The 20,721-nt window shown below is 40.7% G+C and overlaps 1 protein-coding gene across 1 annotated transcript in view; it reads left to right on the top strand.

Moving 5' to 3' along the window:
• LOC138296482 (uncharacterized) overlaps positions 1 to 20,721 on the top strand; it is a 1,064,486-nt gene that overhangs the window by 470,335 nt on the left and 573,430 nt on the right. The window contains exons 37-39 of the mRNA XM_069235627.1: positions 2,644 to 2,736; positions 11,113 to 11,312; positions 13,760 to 13,973. Coding sequence (XP_069091728.1) covers positions 2,644 to 2,736; positions 11,113 to 11,312; positions 13,760 to 13,973 — 507 coding nt within the window. The remainder of the gene's footprint in view (positions 1 to 2,643; positions 2,737 to 11,112; positions 11,313 to 13,759; positions 13,974 to 20,721) is intronic.

The raw sequence follows: 20,721 nt of genomic DNA, 5'->3' as shown, positions 1-20,721 counted from the left end.
CATGAAATCCATTTATGCCCAATGATGGGACAAATTTATGGCCAGGTGTTGTGTTCACAAGACTGACCAATACAAGCAAAGCTGTTGGGAGTCCTTTTATCTTTAGCCCAGCAACGCCTTGGAGTCAACACTATTAAATGGTATTTGTTGGCCCTTTTAGCCTTTCTACATTTGTTGGATCAACTGTCTTTGTTCAAATCACCTGTTCTGATGAGAGTTATTAAATATTTGGTACATGTTCTCTCCAAAGATGTTTTTTATGCTACAGTGAGACCTGGACTTGGTCTTGATATCTATCATGTGTACGTTCCTTGAGCTGATACATAGCTGATTGTTGCATCACTTGACCTTAAAGATTATCTTACTCGCTGCATTTATGTCAGTTTATTACATGAGTGAAGTTTTAGTACCACTGCCCTATACCACCTTTTCCAGACAAGTTGTTGTTCAGGACTCAAAAGGCATTCTTATCAAAAGTTGTGACCCCCTTCCACCTTGGCCAGTCCATTACTTTGCCAGGGTTCTTTGCTTCCCTCATCCCTCAGTAGCTCCATTGACTGGTCCCGAAAAGGGCTTTAAATTGATTGTACCTAGAACCATCAAGTGGACAATCAGCTTTTTGTGCAGTCCTCTGGAGCAAATAAATTGAGGACTGTGCAACAGAGGACCATGTGAAGGTGCTATACACTGGCTACGAAACAGCATCTGGAAAGTCTCAGGTTCCATTCCACCAGGGCTAAGGCTCCTACCAGTGCGTTGGCATGTGGAGTGCCAGACTTTGAAATTTGTCAGACTGTGATGCAGCGTCAGTTTCATAAGTTCAAGAAGTTTTAAAGCCTTGATAGTCAGGTACGATGAGAGGGACATTTTACCCGCTTGGTCCTGCAAGACGTTTTGGACTGAGCCCACTACACAGACCCTTCACCTGGGGAGGGGTACTGCTTTCATATCTATTCTAAGATACTTACGTTCAGTAACACTGTTACTAGTGGATTCTCTATTTAACCACAGATTCCTCACTGCCATACCGCTTCCTCGCTTTATGAAGTGGCCTCTTTTTAATATCTAAAAAGGCTGTAAGTTTGTAAATACTCAGCACACGGTTACGAACAATTGTTCATGCTCACTGGCTAGGGTGTGGAAAGGGAAAAGAGAAAAAACTGACATAATGTGTAGGGGTGGCATTTACATGCGGCTCCACTACATCAGTTCTGGGGGTGGTATGGAGTCAGCACCGACCTGCACAAAGCCACTTTGTGGCAATCAGGAGCACTGCTATGGAAAGGTTTACTGGATCCCATATGGCACTTGGGGAGTATTCTGAGGAGAGTAACTTGCAGTTAGATAATGTATCCATCAGAAGGAGCGTTACCAAAAGACCTCCGGCGGCAGATCCTTCTCATACCTCGCCGCCAAAACCTGGAACACCCTCCCCACCGCCCTGCGACAGACTCAAGACCTACTCACCTTCAGAAGACTCCTCAAGACCTGGCTCTTCGGCCAGTAACAACAGCTCCTCCCATCCCCCCCCCCAGGACCTTGATACCCTCACGGTTACGTAGTGCGCTTTATAAATCCTATGATTGATTGATTGATTGAAATAACTTGTTCATTGGTGATACCCACTATTGCCATCCTTATGGTAAGATCTCTTTTGAAACCAAATAAATAGTCCCTTTATGCAAGTTACTTTCATACCATTTTTCTTAACTCTTCTCACAAACACGTGATAATCATGTGATCACTTCGTCATGCATTTCAGTGAGAACTAAAAGAAATAGGCCCACTATGCTCTGTCTTAAAGCACTGACCAGGAAGCTGCAAAAACAATAATTTAAGCATGCTGAAAGATGTCCTCAACTTTATATAGATATGGGCACATTACCCAGACATCTACCGTTCCCATTGATTAAGGCATTAGTGGCGTTTTATCCTTCAAGCTTGTAGTTCATCATACTAGTGGGGGTGGGAACGGAGGTGATAAGGCATAACACTGGTCTACATGGAGGGATTGACAGCCTCATGCAGGCCCAGCAGGGCCTGAGACCGGGTACTTTTTGTGCATGAAGTGCTAGAAGGGTAAATCTAATGTAGGGCTAAGTGAATAAGATGGTAATTTCTTGGTGTTATTATGTGAAACGATGTTTCTTCGGATCTTCCTTCTTCCTGAACTGACAGTGTGATGGGGCAAGACTACATTGTGCTGGGATACTGTTCCAAGACCTGAGTGCTTAGTTTGAGAACACTTGCATCTAGGTTCTTTCTTTTTGCAGTCCCCCATTTCTAATTTGGTGATTTCATAGCTTCTTGTGACACATTGACATTTGTATAAAAATACACTGAACTCTAAAACAAATGAATAGCTGGAATTCAAAATTTCTTATAAGCCCAGCAAAGTTTACACCAAAAAAGCACCTAGCTGAAATAAGTGTTAACTGCAGGGGATTTTAATTGAACAGTGTCTTCGTGATTAACGATTTAGTGTTAAAAGAATGAAACTACTTCTCTCTAAATATGCCTTTTTCTGGATCCCACAATTTAGGAGAACGCCTCAGACACCCTTTGAGATGTTTTCATGTTGTGGGCTGTTTCATCTGTTTTTGTGACTTTAATATCAGTAAATAAGTCTCTTTTTGGAATTAGGAGCTACCTCGGGAAGCAAGGCGTTTTGCCAAAGTGGACAGAAGCTGGGTCCGAATGATGCGTGCTGCATTTAACACCAAAAATGTGGTGCAGGTAAGAGCCAGAACTGTTTCAGTGAATTATGACTCATTATGGTGAAGGCATGCAGTTAACTAAAACGTTCACCTGGCTACGAAAAGCCTCAATTACTTAAAGGTAAAATGAGTGCCAGCAATGGAAGCCTAGCTTGTCAGTTGGAGATATAATGGTGGTGGACAAATCTGTCAGTCGGTGTAGCCTGGTTGTAAAACACCTATTGTGGGCTTACCGAAAACATACAGGAGCTTACAGCCCACGCTTTGCTTACCATTGGTTGGCTTTATTCTCTCTCTCATTTGCTTACTTCTTCTTTGTTCCAGCTTTTCAATCTTGTGTTTTTCTCTCCGGTGGAGAATGACCTATTTACCATCTCTGATTGGCTGACTTCTATCTTTTCACTGCTCACTTTCAGGGAAGTACTTTTCTCATTTTGTTTATGCATCTTATGAGAATGCATGTGCTTTTCAGTTCTTTCCCTTGTATGCTTCTCTCTGTGTATTTCCTCATACTACGTGGCACTCCTCTTAAGATCAGAGTGAGAACCTGAACTAATTATTCTGCCTTGGAAGGTGGGAAAAAAGAGCAACAAGACCAATTTATTTGTGCCTGATGCTCCACAAAAGAACCAGGTGGAAATTGACACCTCTTTTCCCACTCTCTTGGGGGTGGAACTCGGAATATGGACACCTGACAATGCAGCTAATGTTAACTGGATCCTTGGCTTTAATCACTTGTGCAATTTGAATGTGAGCTCTACATACAAAGCGTTACTTAAGAGGCGCTATGGATGTAAAAGACATATCTATGCAGCCAGTCTTCAGGAAAGCCTTCAAGGCCTTCCCCTAGTATCAGATATGTGGGTTACTCTTTTTATCTGAGGAAGTGTGCGAATGTTGGACTTTGCACCTGGATACGCTCACTGGTGATAAGCAGCGCTTTACAAGTCTGAACTGATAGATTGATTTGTCTCACATTCAATAGTTTTCTGTCACATAAATGTGAGGAAACCTTGTGTCTTTTACTAAATGTTTGATATAATTAGGGGATTCTAGGTTATAAAAAGTAGTGGGATGCATGCAAGTCACATTCCCCTGGATTCACCCAAGTCTCTATTTTCCAAAAATGTCTGATATTGACTGGATTCCTTGGGTGCTGGTCGGTCACGTGCTCAGACTTTCCAGCTGCCCCACGTGTGTTTTTGACATCATCTCTTGTAAATCAAGCAAGTTGTTTTGACCAATTCCTGTACATTACAGTAGGCCCTCCCACACATGTGGTGACTGTTTTTATTGGGAGAAGGTTTGGAACACTGGATGGTAGATGTTTTACCATTTTCTGTTTACTCATGAGATTCTCTTCGCATGAGTGGAACAAAACTGTGTTTTACCCAGCAATTGACTTTTCAAGGGAATCAGGGTAAGAAAGTGGCGGGAACCATGCCTGCCACACCACCCTGGATTCCATTTACCCTCTAGCTTTCCAATGTGTTTTGGGTTGGTAGGGATTACTGAGTCCCGGCGACCAGGGGATAAACATTAAAACCATCCCACATGGGTTTTTGATTTTAGAAGCAAATACATGTGATGGTAATGTGTTTTCACTGACGTTTTCAGTTTTAAAGGACATTCTTGACAAGGAAAGTTGCTGATATTAATCCAAGTCACATCACCGTGGATTCTCCTGGGTTTCCCCAGGTCGCTAGATGCCTGGGCTTAATAAAGGTCATTGCTAGGTGGCTGACCCTGTCCCATATGATAGTTGTAGGCTAGGGATTAGATCCCAAAGCCTGTCCTGTTCTACAAAAAAGATGAAGCCCCAAAATAGGCTCCCAGAGGCAAGCCAGCAATAAAGCGTCAAGACGAGTATTGGCTGATTTTCAAAATTGGAGAGGTTGGGAATCATCCAATAACATCATTCTTGATCACAGGTAATCATTTTGGTACTCAACTAAAAGGTTTGGTATCTGTTGAAGTATTCCAAATATTGTGGTCAATCCCCAGAAAAGGGAATCATTTCAAAGAATCATTTGAAAAGGGATGATCAATTAACATACTGAACATGGGTGCTGTGCCTCGAGCTGTGTAACTTTTGGAGTCTGCCGAAAGAAAAGACAAAATAAGCTCTGATTATGCAAGATGCTAATTACTAAGTTTCTGTAGTCTGTAAAAATTGTATATGAACATATATAACAGAAAGAATAAAAAAAGTTGGATGTTAATGAATACAATATACTGTTCAATATATAAGAAACATTTTGGGGGACATAACACTCAACACTCACTCACAATTTGCTTCTTGAAAGTAGGTCAACTTCAAAAGTTAAAACCAACTCAAAGTATATTCACTCCAGAGATTTATAAGCTGTAATTGACTTTGAGACATGCAGTTAAACAAAATCAGAAATCAAAGTATCATTTGAGGTTATGCTTGGTAGGAGAAGCTGGAAGGCTATAAAGGTGCAAAAAGCATAATTTATTTGTATTCAGGAAGTGAGTTAATCTACCAAAGTATTCGGCTTCCTTGAAGAAGTTGGGAGCTCTTTCAATATAATGCATGACACTTAGGGCCTGATTTAGAGTTTGTCGGAGGGGGTTACTCCGTCACAAACATGACAAATAACCAGTCCGTGGTATTTCGATCCCATTATAGCCGAAGGAGTTCGTAATATAGTGAATGGGATATCTGTCACATTTGTGACGGAGTAACAGGTCTGTCAAACTCTAAATCAGGCCTTTAGTTTTGTTTATTTATGCCCTAGTAGAAAAGAGTTTGTGGTTACCGTGAGACAAAATATCGTCAACATTTGATCTAGGCTCCCTGCAAATATTCATTAGAGGAAGTCTGCGGAACACCTTGAGCAAAAAAACAGGTTGGATGATTCTCTGAGAAGAGGGCTCAATTTCATCAATTGATTACTACCTTGCCGAATTTCAGTGCTGAGAAAATGCAAACCCATGAGTTGTGAGCAGGTCCTGATCTACTCTAGGTTTGTGACTGAGAAAGCAGATCTGGACGCCCCATACTTGAAACAGTGTTATTAATATATAGTTGGCCCATTGGAAGTTTCTGAACACTTTAGAACAAACTTGAATCTCTCCGCCTTTGAAAAAAACATAATTGAATTCTATAGATATGCCAAATCATAGGCTGGAATGAAATGTGCACTTTTTGACTGCAGTGTTCCTGCAGTTGAAAAGTAATGTAGAAAATGAAATGTGCCCTACTGTCTGTCAATAAAATCTACATCACTGTAGACTAGTGGAACGAAAACAGTGTTACTGTGTGTTAAAGGGCATTTATTGTTAGAGGCAGAAAAGGCATCAGCGGTGGTGATGGATAACCATTGAGCCGTATTTGATGCAAAAGATCATTCCAGTATGTGAAAAGGCTGAAAGTTATTGCAGGTGTCTCAGGCAAAGCACTAAAATGATTGACTTCCTTCCTCCAAAATCAGAACACAAGGGTAATTCTCAATCAGGTTGAAGTGTCTGCTTCAAATTCAGTACAAGTACATTGTTGGCATTCAGGAAATGGCATTGGGTACCTCTCTCTGCTCCCACAATCCCAGCAATCATAACTACTGTCTGAATCCATTGATACATTGTGTACTGACTAGTAAACAGGAGATGAACGCCCATTACATTCCCTCATACCTTTGTGAGTCAGTATTGTCGGCAAAGTGTATTTTGTAATTCCTTTAGAACAGTGGTTCCCAACCTTTTGACTTCTGTGGACCCCACTTTATCAGTTCTGGAACCCGTGGACCCCCACTGAATCATTATTGGAATCGGGGACCACCCCCCCCCATGAGTCATTACTGAAAGCTAGGAACCTAATCTGTTAATATTATTACATTTTCTAAGCAGCCGCAGACCCCCTGAGGAGGCTTTGCGGACCTCCAAGGGCCCCCGGACAACAGGTTGAGAACCACTGCTTTAGAACGTTCTGACTCCCAAAGTACACTTTGCACATTGGAACCATACTTTTGCAGTTTCAAAGTCTGTTATTTTACAAATCACAGGGTTTATGATCTGGCCATCTATGATTTCTACCCTGCAAAAGGTACAGACTTTGAGAGTTACTTTGGATGTTGCGTTATCAGTGGTGGAATAAATTACTGGGATGTCAAAGAGCTGCAATAGTTAAGCTATAACTCTCCTGATTCCAAAGAAATTATATTAACCATTAGACAGCATCTTCCTTACAAGAACCCACTTGACACAAATAACGCCACACATGCCTTTGCACACCTCACATGAGCTAAAAAAACAAAGATTGCACAAAATGAGGAAAGTGCAGCATCAGACATTTTCTTGGCCTTTGACACAGATGTTCTGCCAGTGTTCTCACTTCTAGACAAAGTGGAAACAGGGCATTTGCCTGCATTCCTATGGCTTAAGCGTGGATACCAAACACTGGGATGGACAGGAATGGAGACAGGACTCCCTTGGAAATTCAATGAGGCTCTTGTTACGGAGGGAATCCTAATTACTTGTTCTTTCTAAGCACTGCTAGGATGGCAAATGGGAAGTGTGAAGAGTGGGACTGCAGTTTCTATTGCTCGGGTGAGGAAGTTTGTAGGTAGGGCTTTCCTTTTGTGAGTCTGATTTCTGTTTCAGGAAGGCTGAATGAATGACAGCCATATGCAGGATCTCACACTTCACTTTACCTATGTTGTGGGTACTCCAGATAAGTCACAGCCCCAGTGCTACCTGCCAAAAGAAGTGTTACTTCAACAAAATCCCCTAAAACAGACTCTGTTCTCCTTCATACCACCCTGATCATCAGAGGGAAATGCAAGGTGCATCTCTAGCACAAACATTTCAAGTATGAGATTACTATGTTGCGTGTTTGTTTTAAATACCATTTACGCATGTGTGATGGTGGTGTGAGTGCACAATGGCCTGCAATGATACTGCAACATATACTAATAATGTTTTTATTCCTACAGGTCTGCCTGCTGTCTCAAAAAGACCCTACAGTATTCCTAAAACCACTGACTTAAAGCTTTCAGCTTTCAACTCTTCTTTTTCTTTCAAATGGCTCTCTCCTTCCTTTCCATCCTCTGGACACTATTCTAAATCACATCCATGCTTGCCTTAATCCTTACTGTTGTAATCTCTGCAAATTGGCCACACCTTATTTCAGAGATCACAACATCTCCTTTAAAAGTCATACCCTGCACCCTAACAATAGCTAATCCCCTGTAGCTCATCTATTAATACCTCCAACCAATGCATGGAATTCCCATATCCCTTCTCCCAATAAAGATCACACATAACTCCTACTAATGCACTGTACTGTATAAAAACTGGAGTAAAGGCATGGAATGGTTCCTGTAGAGCATAATGCTAATCAAAATACCTAACAATAACTAAATAAAAAACACTAACCCTGGTACCTAAAGCAGCATACTGCCTGGCCTAAAAGCACAGCAATACCCCGGAAGGGGTAATAAATGCTATGTTGCTATATAAAGCAACAACAATACAATACATATCCTTCACAAAAACTGATGCCATAACACTCAACAGTTATACAGTTGATTATATTTCATACAGACTACTAAATAATTCCCTTTTACTGCTTGAAACATATACACTCAAGTAAGACAAAATTGCTAAGGTCACTATGACTATCCATCACCAAGTACTATCCCAGCCCATTGCAATAAACCACCCATCATCTATTTACAGCCACAGAATAAATGAAACGTTCTGCCACATACCGCTGGCCAACATAGGACTCTAATTTAATTCAACACTGCAGGTCCTGACTAGCAACTTACTAGAGCCAATTCTTGACATCTCACAGGGACCATCGGATTTGGAATGTTAATAACAAATTCCATCCCAGCAGATCTGTCCACCACTTCTGCCTTTATCCTGTGCCTGCTTAGGACTTTAAACTTTAAACAAAATATCACAGAATGGACAACCCAGTAGAGTAACCAGCTAAATGGACTATGAACATAAGAAATACAAACAAGCATTTGCAATGTAACGGGTTTTGCATTTGCTCGAAGTAGAGCTGTTAGCGTTGTAAACTCCTAACCGGACTTTTCTTGCCACACAAATTACAAGAAAAAAAACACAGCACGATTGCGCTATGTAAACCCTAGCGCAATCGCGCTGCGTGGAAAATAAAAAGATAAAGTAGTCTGGAAACCATGCCGAAAACATCGAGCCTTCAATGGTTTCAGTAGTTTACCGGTGCTTTGTAGGTGGGCTAAACACTAGAAAAGGCATGATGTATGCATGCCTTTCACAAATGAAAGCAAGCAGATTTTAAAAGGCAAGCCGACGAACCAATGAAAGTGACTGACGTGACATGGGTGTGGTTAGAAGCACAAAGAGAGATTACAGCACGGGACGGAGCGCTTTGCGCTCGCCCATAAAAAGGACCCGGAAGAGCTGCTAAATTCTGCCAGCTTATTGAAAACCATTGACTTAATGCCTATCTCTCATATTTCTTCATCCATCCCACTGCTAAGAGCTGCGCTCTCTTACAAGATAACCGCACCGTGATGGTCCTCACGCACAACATGGAAACACTTCCAACACAGGATCAAAACAAAGACAACACGCTTCCACCCAAATACCCTACACAGTGTATTGTGCTTCCCATATAGGCAAGCTCTCTAGGGGCCCACATAGAGGTGGCAGCGCTACATAAATATTGCAGTACAAAACAATATAATACCAACATGGACATCGTGTTGTATTTTGAGTGGTACTGTGTTTAAAACTGTGAATATCAGTTGGATCTCTTTACTCCTCTTCTCCCATCCTTAAAACACATCATAAATTGCCATCACTTGTTCAGAAGTAGAACCTCCGGAGCTCTTTTTCGTGGCCTTTGATGTCTACAATGAAGCCCACACGAGCACTATGCAATTAAAACTCATTAAATATGTCTTATTGCAAATCATTCTGTATGTTGTATTGTTATAAAAACCGGTTTCATTAAAGGCTTGTGTAATGATTCTGGTTAATTATCCACAGTAAACATTTGGTATTTTTCATTTAATGAACCTAAATTTAGGATGATTTTACTGGTCTCTAAGCAGTTACCCATGGGCATTAGTGCACAGGATACAATTAGCCACGTGAAAAAAGCCTTGAAAAGTGAATTTGCACCTGTTAACTATTTTTCTTTTTCAGTTTTTTAACCCATGGAGATACACCTTCCTTAACATTCCCATCTTTTTTGGGGGTATTTCCTACTCGTTCCCATTCAGGAAAGCGGTTTACTTTTCACCATTGACAGGAGTAATCCTCAGCTGTCTACAAGGGTAGAATGTTCTTTGGAAAAATGTGTGATTAGCAATGGGATCTCGGGTTTGTCGGTGATCATTAACGTTTCAGAGCATTTCGACCTTGAAATGTCCTCTAATAGCTTCAGATTCTATTTACTGCTCTCTTTTTCACAGTTAAACCTATTTGCATTTAATGCTGACGCCATTACATGCTTGAGTGCCACGTATACTATAAGGACATTCTAGAAAGATAACTTAATTTTAATAAATACCAAAGGATTGTAATAAAATAATTATTAAGTAATAATAATAATTTTCTATGGTAATTTGGGCCAGATGTACAAAACTGTTTTGCATTCGCAAACATACGGATTCGAAGTGTGCAAACACAAAAATGATTCTTGCCATGTCCAAAATAATATTTAAGATTAAGTAAAGTTTTACCGGCTCCTAAACTGGGTTTGCGAATGGCTACCAATTCAGTATTTGAAGGGGATGTGTTTTGAGTATCCTTTCCAAATATTGAATCGTTATCAGGTGTATCAATGAAATTCCAGTCGCAAACCATTGAAAAGATACTGACCCCCAGTATGGTGTGGTATCTCTTGCAGAATGGAAGAGGTTGAGAGTGGTCCCCTTTGAACCTCTGTCCTTTTGTTAATTGTGGCAAACATTTCTAGGGTAGTAAGTAGGTAGCGGTCCCTTAGACCACTGCTAAATTTCAGAAAAATATTATAAAAAAGAAAACATTTTGTTTTAAAGAGCTCAGAAGCTGGGCAACCTTAAAAAAAGTTTACTTCATTTTAAAAAGTCACCGGCATGGTAGTCTGATGATTCTTGCAGGCCCAAACCCTGTGATTGTGGCCAAACAAACTTTGCAACCCACCTAATGAATATTGTATAGGTGAGGCTATGACTCAGTTTGAATCCTTATTTTGTGAATGTATCTGCTGACATAAGCTGGCTTGCAAAATAAGTTTTGATAGCAAATTGCAACAGTGCTTTGCAACAAGTACCATAGTACACCTGGTCCTAAGACAATTTTATGTGATAATATGTATAATAATATAGTGTACTGTATATGTTGAATGTGCTGCATTTCCATGAATGTTGGTTGCATGTTTCGTCTCCAGTGCTGCTGTGCCGGAGATGTCCCCAAAGAAGTCATCCTTAAGCGTGTCCAGGAAGAGCTGGAAATCTGTTTCCGATCGCTCACCTCCTACCTGAACCGGATGAGGCAGGCCTTCCCACGCTTCTACTTTCTGAGTGATTTTGCCCTTCTATCACTGCTCAGTCACCCCTGGGATGTGAAGTATCTCCAACATCATCTCAGGTAATGTTATGACGATAGCAGGGAAAAACTAATCTTCCTTATCAAGACGAAATCAGCAAGGTGCCCAAAGATCACTTTTTTGACATTTTGAATCCTACAATTTTTTTTATTGCAATATTTTTTTATTCTGTTTTTACCAGGGTACATCTGGAACCTGTTTGCTGGTTTGCTTTGGTTGTGAACGTACACGCATATGGTTAAACATTTATGTTTGTGCAACACACCCTTTCACCATCTACTGACATACCATTGCTATTATGGGCCATCTCTAATTGAGTAACACATTTGCATTAGATGTTGTTGATGCATACTGCCCTGCTGGAAGCATTACAGAAGAACAACAGATGAAGCCATGTATTGTAGTAAAATTGCCCTGCAAAGCCTCTTAGTAGGATAATAAAAATAGGTCCTGGTCTCAGACTCTATCCTGCCTTAGCCCTTCACAGATGGTGCTGGAGTAAGTGACTTCTACTACAAGTCTTGCCTTCCTTGGTGACAACTTTCATTAAAATGTGTTTCCTTACTGTGTGAAGGACTTTTTTTTATTCAAAGGGTATATGGGAAATTTAGGGGTTGTAAACTAAATGCATTGAATTGCAAGGGATTCACAAAGTTAAAAGCAATATTCTTTCAAGAAATGTACAATAATACTTGTGCTCCTGACTAAAACATTGCAGAGTAATATGTGGATAATTACTGCAGTGTTGCAGCTACCTTGCTAGAATCCACCTTGACTACACTGAGTCACTTAATGTGCTTTGCCAGGTTTCCGAGGAAGGGGGCTCAATAACTATTCACTTCAGGCTGAAAGGACTCCTGCATATACACATCTATCACATGGGAAAACACAACCCGTTCTTGTTACCAGAATTATGCTGAGACAAAAGCATGTCTGGCAAACACTTCAATTTTTTTTTTGCTAATGAGACCACATCTCGTAGAGTTGCTGGTGCAGTGATTTTGCTAGATGATAATAAGGAATTAAGGCCTAGATGTACAAAACCATTTATTGGTCGCAAATCCTGCGATCCACAAGATCACACAGCTTGCACCCACAAAATGAAAAGGTGTTTTGCCATGTATTAAACCTACTTTGCGATTCGAAAAAACTTTACAAACCGCTAAATTGTTTAATAACTTAATTTGATTTGCATTTGGGAGGGTATGAAAGGACTATCCTTTCCTACTTGCCATTTGCAATGAAATGTACCCTAGGGGACAGCTGTCCCTTTGGGAATCGTACCAGACAGCCTAAGGGAGCAGTCAGTGGTCCAGGAGACTATTAACTGCTCCCACCGATGTCATCTCAAACTAGCAACTTTTTATTTTGAAGCAGCACTGGTTTGTATAAGGAGCACAGACTGCTTTAAGCAAATGTTTCTTGTTTGGAAATGTGACTGCAGAGCTGGAGGTCTGCTGTTTCTTGCAGGCCACCATCCCTGTGTTTGTGACAATCAGAGAGGCTCACAGTACTACCTACTTAATATTCATTACACTCATCATTCCATGATACCCTGTGGATGGAGATTTTGCTCAAGACATATTAATACACAGGTCGCATTGGAAAATTACAGACAGGTCAGGTCACAATTTGCACCCACTACTTGCAAACTGTCTGTACGTACATCTGGCCCTAAACACAGTGTTCCAGGGTTGGCATCATTGTAGGCTTAGGCATCATTGTAGGCTTATCCATCATTGTGGAAATGGATGATCCTTTCACATGTTAAGATAATAAATACAGCACAATTTTGATTGTTTTTACATCATATCCCTCAACCACCAGATAACCATATCAAACTGCATAAACCTGGTTGAGTAAACATTTCATACTGCAGATCTGAAAGTGTCATTCATAGAGTAATCGGAGTGATGCTGTTGCAACCAGTCCAATACTCACTCTGTGTACTGCTTTCACAAGACTTTGAACCATAAACAAGTTCTGGTAGCTCCATAATATAGGAAGCAACATTTCATTCTGTCTCCCAGACTAAATACTTCTTATTGTTTCTTTATTACCTTTCCTTTACATTTGTTGGAAATGGAACACCAGATCGACTATGGCCTGGATCCCATCACTGGGTCTTCCTCCATATCCTGCTGTCTTGGATAGCAAGATTACTCATATTAACACATCCTAGAGTTCAAATGCATTTGGACATGCCTCATCTGAAAAGCATTTTTACCTTCCTGTATGAGACATCTTCCCACTGCGACCACCTAAATTGTTATACTATTCTCCAACTCAGCTTTAGCTTCTTTCTTGCCCTTCAGTCTTGATTCAGACAGACTTCTCTAGATTTTCATTCACATTATGTACCATAGAAATATGCTGGCCCTATCACTAATCATATCTAGGAGGATTGTAGTCTGAATAAAGAGTCAAGTTGTTCACCACTTTAAAGTCAAACATCTTGTCTGACCCTTACAATGTATTTTTCTTGCAGATACCTTTTCAGCAGTGTTCACAACATTAGTGTGGAAACCCTGGAGGACGATGAGATGAGTACAATCTCAGATGAAGAATCTGTGGAAGCTCCTATGCCCATCTATGATTTCTTGAGTGTTCGATCTGGAAATGATGGATGGATGTCATTAGGACAGAAAAGTGTGACGCAAATGACTGACAGTGAGACTGTTTTTCAGCTGTCATTAAAGTCTGTAAGTATAATGGCTGGATGGTATTTCTCAGATCAAATGACTATCTTAATTGCATCTGACGTTCCAGTGCAGTATGCTTTAAAAACAGAGCATAACACAAAGATAGGATTAACTTTGCTATAACTAGCATCAGTGCCTGGATGTTTACCCTAAATATGCAGCATGTGACTTGATTGAAAGTGATCATGATACTCTTATAACCATGACAGAACCCCAATCACTAAAGGAAGTAATAGTTAATCCTTCTGAATCTACCACAATAACAAATAGCAGTAGGAATTATGTAAGAACATGTCTCTGACATAATCACTCACATTCTTTTGACTGGTGCTGCTGTTCTTTTGACTCTGTGCACTTGCACTCTTCTAACCAGGTCACAGTGCATGTGTTCTGAACCCTCAAACATGTAGAAATTGGCTATACTCCTTATTGGCATATTTAACGTACCTATAATCCCTAGTATATGGTACATAAGTGTACCCTAAGCCTGTAAATTAAATGTCTGTTATAATCTGTATTTTATAATTAGTAGCTTTTAACATAATACCATTTAGTCAGTTTGTAAACTCATAATAGAATAGTGGTACAACCCATCCCACCTCCCATGCACTTCTAATGGAACATTCGAAGAGGTGAGTGTGAGTCTGCCTTAGAATGTTGGGTGAGAAGACGAGGAATGATCGACATGGGAAAGTGAAGCGGTAAGTGAAACCTCAATAAAGAACCTGTACTTGAGCCCGTTTGTACCTGGTTCTATTTACAACATATTGGCGATGAGTTGCTGTGAAATGGGGCAGCGTGGTTTCCACCCCTTCTGTGTCCCCGCTTCAAGACATAACATCCTGCGCAGGCTGGTCATCCCTCCAGCCAGGGTTTGTTTTAACCAAATGCCGACCGGAGAAAGGTACTGTGGTCGATTTTATAACACTACATCTAGAATCTTTCACTGGAGGGCATAAGCAGGATTACTGCCCCCCCCCCCCAAAAAAAGAGCACAATACAGAAATTGGCATACCATAAACGCAGGGAGCTTTGCTTTTCAAGCATCCAGGCCCCCACAAGAGTAATAAAGGAGTATTATTTCTTGGAAGAGGTGAGGTCGCGTAATCTAGCACATGTATGTGGCTCCGCATATTATTTGGTAGACAACGGTGAAACATTCACCGCAGCACCGCTCCGTAGCTCTGGATACGCACACCATGCCGGCCTCTCTAATATACTTGTGGCATTGCGTGTCATTATAGATGGACGGTGACACGCACACCTTTTCATTCCTTGGAACATTGTGAGCTCTGGGTGTCAGTAATAATTCTCAGTGACATGCACACGCTTTGGTGTTCTTCGTTTTAATATTCTGTCTCCACATGTATAGGGACAAAAAAATATATAATGCAACAATAATGTGTACACATCAAATGTTATTGCACCGTTCCTATTAAGTGTAAAGACAAGAAATTGTTCAGTTGTGTTCCCGCTTAACATCGCCTTTCAGATCTCACAGGGTACTGTTAATACATGCAACACAAACTGTTATTTGTCCTGTAGTGCCACCTACTGTTAAAAAGACGGTTAATGGTTAATAAGTAATGATGCAAGGTTTACATGCTTAACAATATTCAGATGGTTAGACATCAGCTTAGGTCCTGGAGTATGGTGAATATTATTTTCTAGGTGTACAGGTTATAGTGTACATTTGTTTTTTTTTAAAGGAAAATATATGCATGTAAGTTTTAAATAAGTACAATATTCCAGCGAATTTGGTGTTCATAGAATTACAAGAACGTACTACACCCTCTTGAATTTTTCACCTGGGTTAACGGTCCAGTTTAAAAAAAAAAGAAAAAACACTTTCCTGCACCATGGCAGCTGCCAGTATGCTACAACCTACTCCGTTCTTAAACGAACAAGGGGAGCCCAATGAACCATGGAATGAATGGGTGCAAATCTTTGAGTCCTACCTTATAGCTATTGGGGGGGGTGACATATTTAGCCCAGTAAGAAAACAGCATATTTGTTTACACAACCTGGGACCCCATGGCAGGAAAAATTTTGAAACTATTCCTGAACCTGAGATTATGGAGAATGATGTAGATGAATACAATATTACTTTATTAAAACTTCAAAATCAGTATGGAGACAAGATTAACATCGTGCTGGAACGTCACAAGTTCTTCACCCGGGCACAAGGCTCACAAGAATATATAACAAGTTACATTGCTGCACTCCGTGGTTTGAGCAAATTATGTGAATTTGGAAATCTTACAGATTCTCTTATAAGGGATCAACTAGTTAGATATACAAACAACCCGAAAATTCAAGAAAAATTGTTGCAAAAACAACCAAACTTACAGGATGCTGTGGAAATTGCAAAATCTATAGAACACACAGCTATGTGCTTGAAAGAAATAAAAGTCACAGCGACACATGAGCAAATTTGAAAAATAGCAGAAGAGGAGATTGAGAACGATATTTGTAAGATTCAAATCATAAGTGATTCGAGAAATGAAAACCGTCAGAGGAACAACTTAGGACAGAATAAATCTAAATGTTATCAGTGTGGTAGTATAGCTAACTATGTTAATTGTCAAGGCACATTAGCCATTTGTAGGAAATGTAATAAGAAGGATCATTTCGCCAGAGTGTGCAGAGACTGGCGGAAAAATGAAAGTGGTGTGCCAGACAAGAATCTTCAAAGTGTAAAGGAGATCATTTTGCAAATAAAAGAAAATGGCACAATCAACCAAGTAAAATATCCAGAGTGTGTAGTTCATCTGGATGGAAAACCTGGGAAAATGTTTGCAAACTCTTGTTCTCACTTTACACTTGTCAACATTACCGACTTCAAGTCTATGACTAACAGCAACAATTATAAGCTTGAAATCCCGGATATCTCACCTAGTGGATATACTAAGGACCGGATACCCCTCGAAGGTATGGTTCATACACGCATCACCTACAAAAAGGGTGTGCTGTTGGTAAGGTGTATATAGTGCAAGAAGGTTAAAATCTTCTGGGGTGGCAACATCAAAAAGAATTGGGTATAAAGTTAGATCCAAATAACCCAGAGCAAGTACTACTAGTTGATCAGTCCATGGCAAGTGAACATATATGTAATGAATTCCCAGAAGTAGTCTCAGAAAAATTGGGACTCTTAAAACAGTTTCAACAAAGGATTAAATTGAAAACAAACTACAGAGCCATAGTACATAAAACAAGACCTATACAGCACTTAATGTGGGGCCCAATGGAAAAAGAACTAACTAGACTAAGAGAATTGGGAGTCATACAACTTGTAGACTGTTCAGAATGGTTGTCTCTGATTGTAGTAGCCAAGAAGGCTAGTTGTGACTGCCTCAGACTATGTGTGGATCTATGAGATCTTAACAACAACATTTGCATTGCAAGACATCCTTTACCCCACATCCACGAGATGCTAAGCACCATGGGAGAAGCAGCATGTTTTTCTGTGCTCGATTTATCAATGGCATATCATCAAGTGAAATTACACCCGGAATCTATGGGTTTAACTGCTTTTACCACACCTATGGGCACTTTCATGTCCTGCAGAATGCCTTTTAGTCTGGCATCTGCGGCTGCAGTATTCCAGAAAATAATGCAACAGATTCTTAAAGGCATACCTAAAACTATATGTTTTCAGGATGATGTGCTCATTTAGGGCTCCACGGTGGAAGAACATAATAAACTATTACATGAGGTTCTCACCAAGCTCAAAGCAGCGGGGCTCACCTTACAGAAAGAGAAATGTAAAATTGGAGCCAGTGCGGTGGATTATTTAGGCCATACCATATCCAAGGATGGCTTTAAACCAAAAATATGCTTAATTGAAGCAATAAAAGAAGCCCGTGCCCCGGAAACTAAGGAGGAACTTAAATCATTCTTAGGGTTGGCAGACTATATGTCAAAATATGTCTAGAACTTTGCTAGTATAATGTCTAATCTAAGAGAGTTGTTGAAGAATCACACTCAATACAGATGGATTGATGAGCACCAAGAATCCTTTGTAAATCCTTTGTAAATCTGAAAGACAACATTCTTATAGCCCCTTATCTGTGCAGCTTCGACCCTAACAGGAAAACCATATTAACTACAGATGCCAGCAACAAGGGTCTGGGTGACACCCTCTCTCAAATCATTGATGGCAAGGAAAGAATCATTGCATTCGCCTCACGGTCTCTTAATAAGTCTGAAATGAACTACTCCGTAGTAGAGAAGGAAGCCCTGGCTTGTTTCTGAGGGGTTAAGCACTTCAAATTCTTTACATGGGGCATGCAATTCAAAATCCATACTGATCATAAACCCCTAATATATATGTTTACAAACAAAGGGTCTTCTAGCAGTACTCCATGCATAGCCAGTTGGGTGTTGGGTTTGGAGGGCTTCTGTTTCAGGATAGAATATGTCCCAGGAAATCTCAGCACGGCTGCAGACTTCCTTTCGAGAGTCCCATTGAACAAGGAAGAGGAATATGAAACTGTTGAATATTCCATCTTGGAAATACATTCTTCTGCCATCACTAACAAAGAATGGGAAGATTGCATAGCCATGAATGAGGTGTTGCAACTCCTAAAAAACTACATTGTGCAAGGTTGGCCTAGGAGTAACACAAACCTACACAAGGGTGTCCAACGATTTTGGGAAGTGGGCCAGGAACTCAATATGAATAACAACTTGATAATGAGAAATGACAAAATAATGCCCCCAGGTGCATTGAAGGAAAAAGTCATAGATCTTGTACATGTAGGCCATTTAGGCAGGAGCCTTGCTAAATCCAGACTAAGGGAGCATTACTGATTTCCTGCCATGGACTCTGCCATCGCAGCTAAAGTAAAGAACTGTACCATTTGTGCTAACAGTGACAAATTCAAATCAAGTCGTAAAACTCCCATATCTCCAGTGGCCGTTCCAGATAAGCCTTGGGAGAAAGTAGCCCTTGACATAATTGGCCCAGTCAGGCGTAAGGGGTTGTTAAAAAAAATTGCATTTGTGTTAGTTGACTGTCAATCCCATTGAGTAATGACAAGGATGATAAATCAGATTACCACGGACTCCCTTATATCATTTCTGAAAGATGCATTTACAATACATTAACTGTTATTACAGACAATGGAGTACAATTCACTTCCTTTGCAATGGCAGAGTTTTTAAAAAAACTTGGCATCAGGCACCTGAGGACAGCGGTGTACTGCCCCTGGGCCAATGGTATGGTGGAAAGAGTAAACAGGATGTTAAAAGAATGTATCCAATTAGCTTGCACCAACCATATTCAAGTAGAGAAAGCCATTCAAGACATGCTCTGGACATATCACACCACGCCCAACCAAACAACAGGGATATCCCCTTTCTCAGCGCTCAAGGGAAGAAAACTGTGCACCAAATGTTTTCTGGGCTGGTTAGGAGGAGGTACAGAAGTGGAATTCAACACACAAGGAAGGAAGAATAAAATCATTCAGCACAAGAACAAATACAAGGAACATTACAACATTAAACATGGAACTAAACAACATAAATGGGAAGTTGGAGAGTGGGTTTTGGTTAAGAAACCTTTGAAAAGAGGCGATAACGTCTCAAAGTTTTACGAACCTATGCGCATTGCAAGAGTAAAACACAATTGGTAAAGCAACAACCCATGATGAACAACACAAGTATGTACAACACACCGTCTTCCAACCACAGGTGCGGGAAGGGAAGGAACCATATCCGTCCCGTTCGGCACAAAGACTATGCCATGAAATAAAATTATCTGTGGTGTGCATCTGGATGTTACATGTTTTGGGGTTATGTATGAATATATAGGTGTATGTGTTTCTTCCTAATTAATCCCATGTTTTATTGTATTCAAATCAACCAAGGTTCGTCACATATCTCAACAATCGGGAGGTGAGGGGATATGTTATAATCTGTATTTCATAATTAGTAGCCTTTAACATATACCGTTTAGTCAGTTTGTAAATTCATAATAGAATAGTGGTACAACCCATCCCACCTCTCATGCACTCCTAATGGAACATTCGAGGAGTTGAGTGTGAGGCTGCCTTAGAATGTTGGGTGAGGAGACGAGGAACGATCGACATGGGAAAGTGAAGTGGCAAGTGGAACCTCAATAAAGAACCTGTACTTGACCCCATTTTTGCCTGGTTCTATTTCCAACAACGTCACTAGTGGACTGCAGACTATGTTGTGCCACCACTAGAGAAGCAGTATAAAGCATGTCTTCAAGCCTGCCCTTGCAGACTAGGTATGCAGTTTTAAATCTGCTAATTCGACCTGACAAAATAAACCTTTTTTCCAGGCCTAAACCTTACTTTTGAATACATTTAAGGTACCCCTAAGTAGGGCTCTAAATGCCCAAACTGCAGGGTGTGTGGTATTTAAAACATACAGCATGTATAGTTTATGTTTTACATGTTCTAGGGCAGAATTTAAAATGTAGAACATATATGTTTACGGGACGCGCTGTGTGTTCGTGAGGGGGCAGGAGCCCTTTAAACTTTGCATCTGTGACCAGGGAACGCTCTGATTGGGCGCGAGGCCCTACTTCTACAAGGAAGCGCTCCCGCTGCCGCGGGACGCGCTGTGTGTTCGTGAGGGGGCAGGAGCCCTTTAAACTTTGCATCTGTGACCAGGGAACGCTCTGATTGGGCGCGAGGCCCTACTTCTACAAGGAAGCGCTCCCGCTGCGCGGGACGCGGTGTGTGTTCGTGAGGGGGCAGGAGCCCTTTAAACTTTG

The sequence above is a fragment of the Pleurodeles waltl genome, chromosome 5 (genome assembly GCF_031143425.1).
Source record: "Pleurodeles waltl isolate 20211129_DDA chromosome 5, aPleWal1.hap1.20221129, whole genome shotgun sequence".
Taxonomy (NCBI): Eukaryota; Metazoa; Chordata; class Amphibia; order Caudata; family Salamandridae; genus Pleurodeles; species Pleurodeles waltl.
This window is presented reverse-complemented; position numbering and strand designations above follow the sequence as displayed.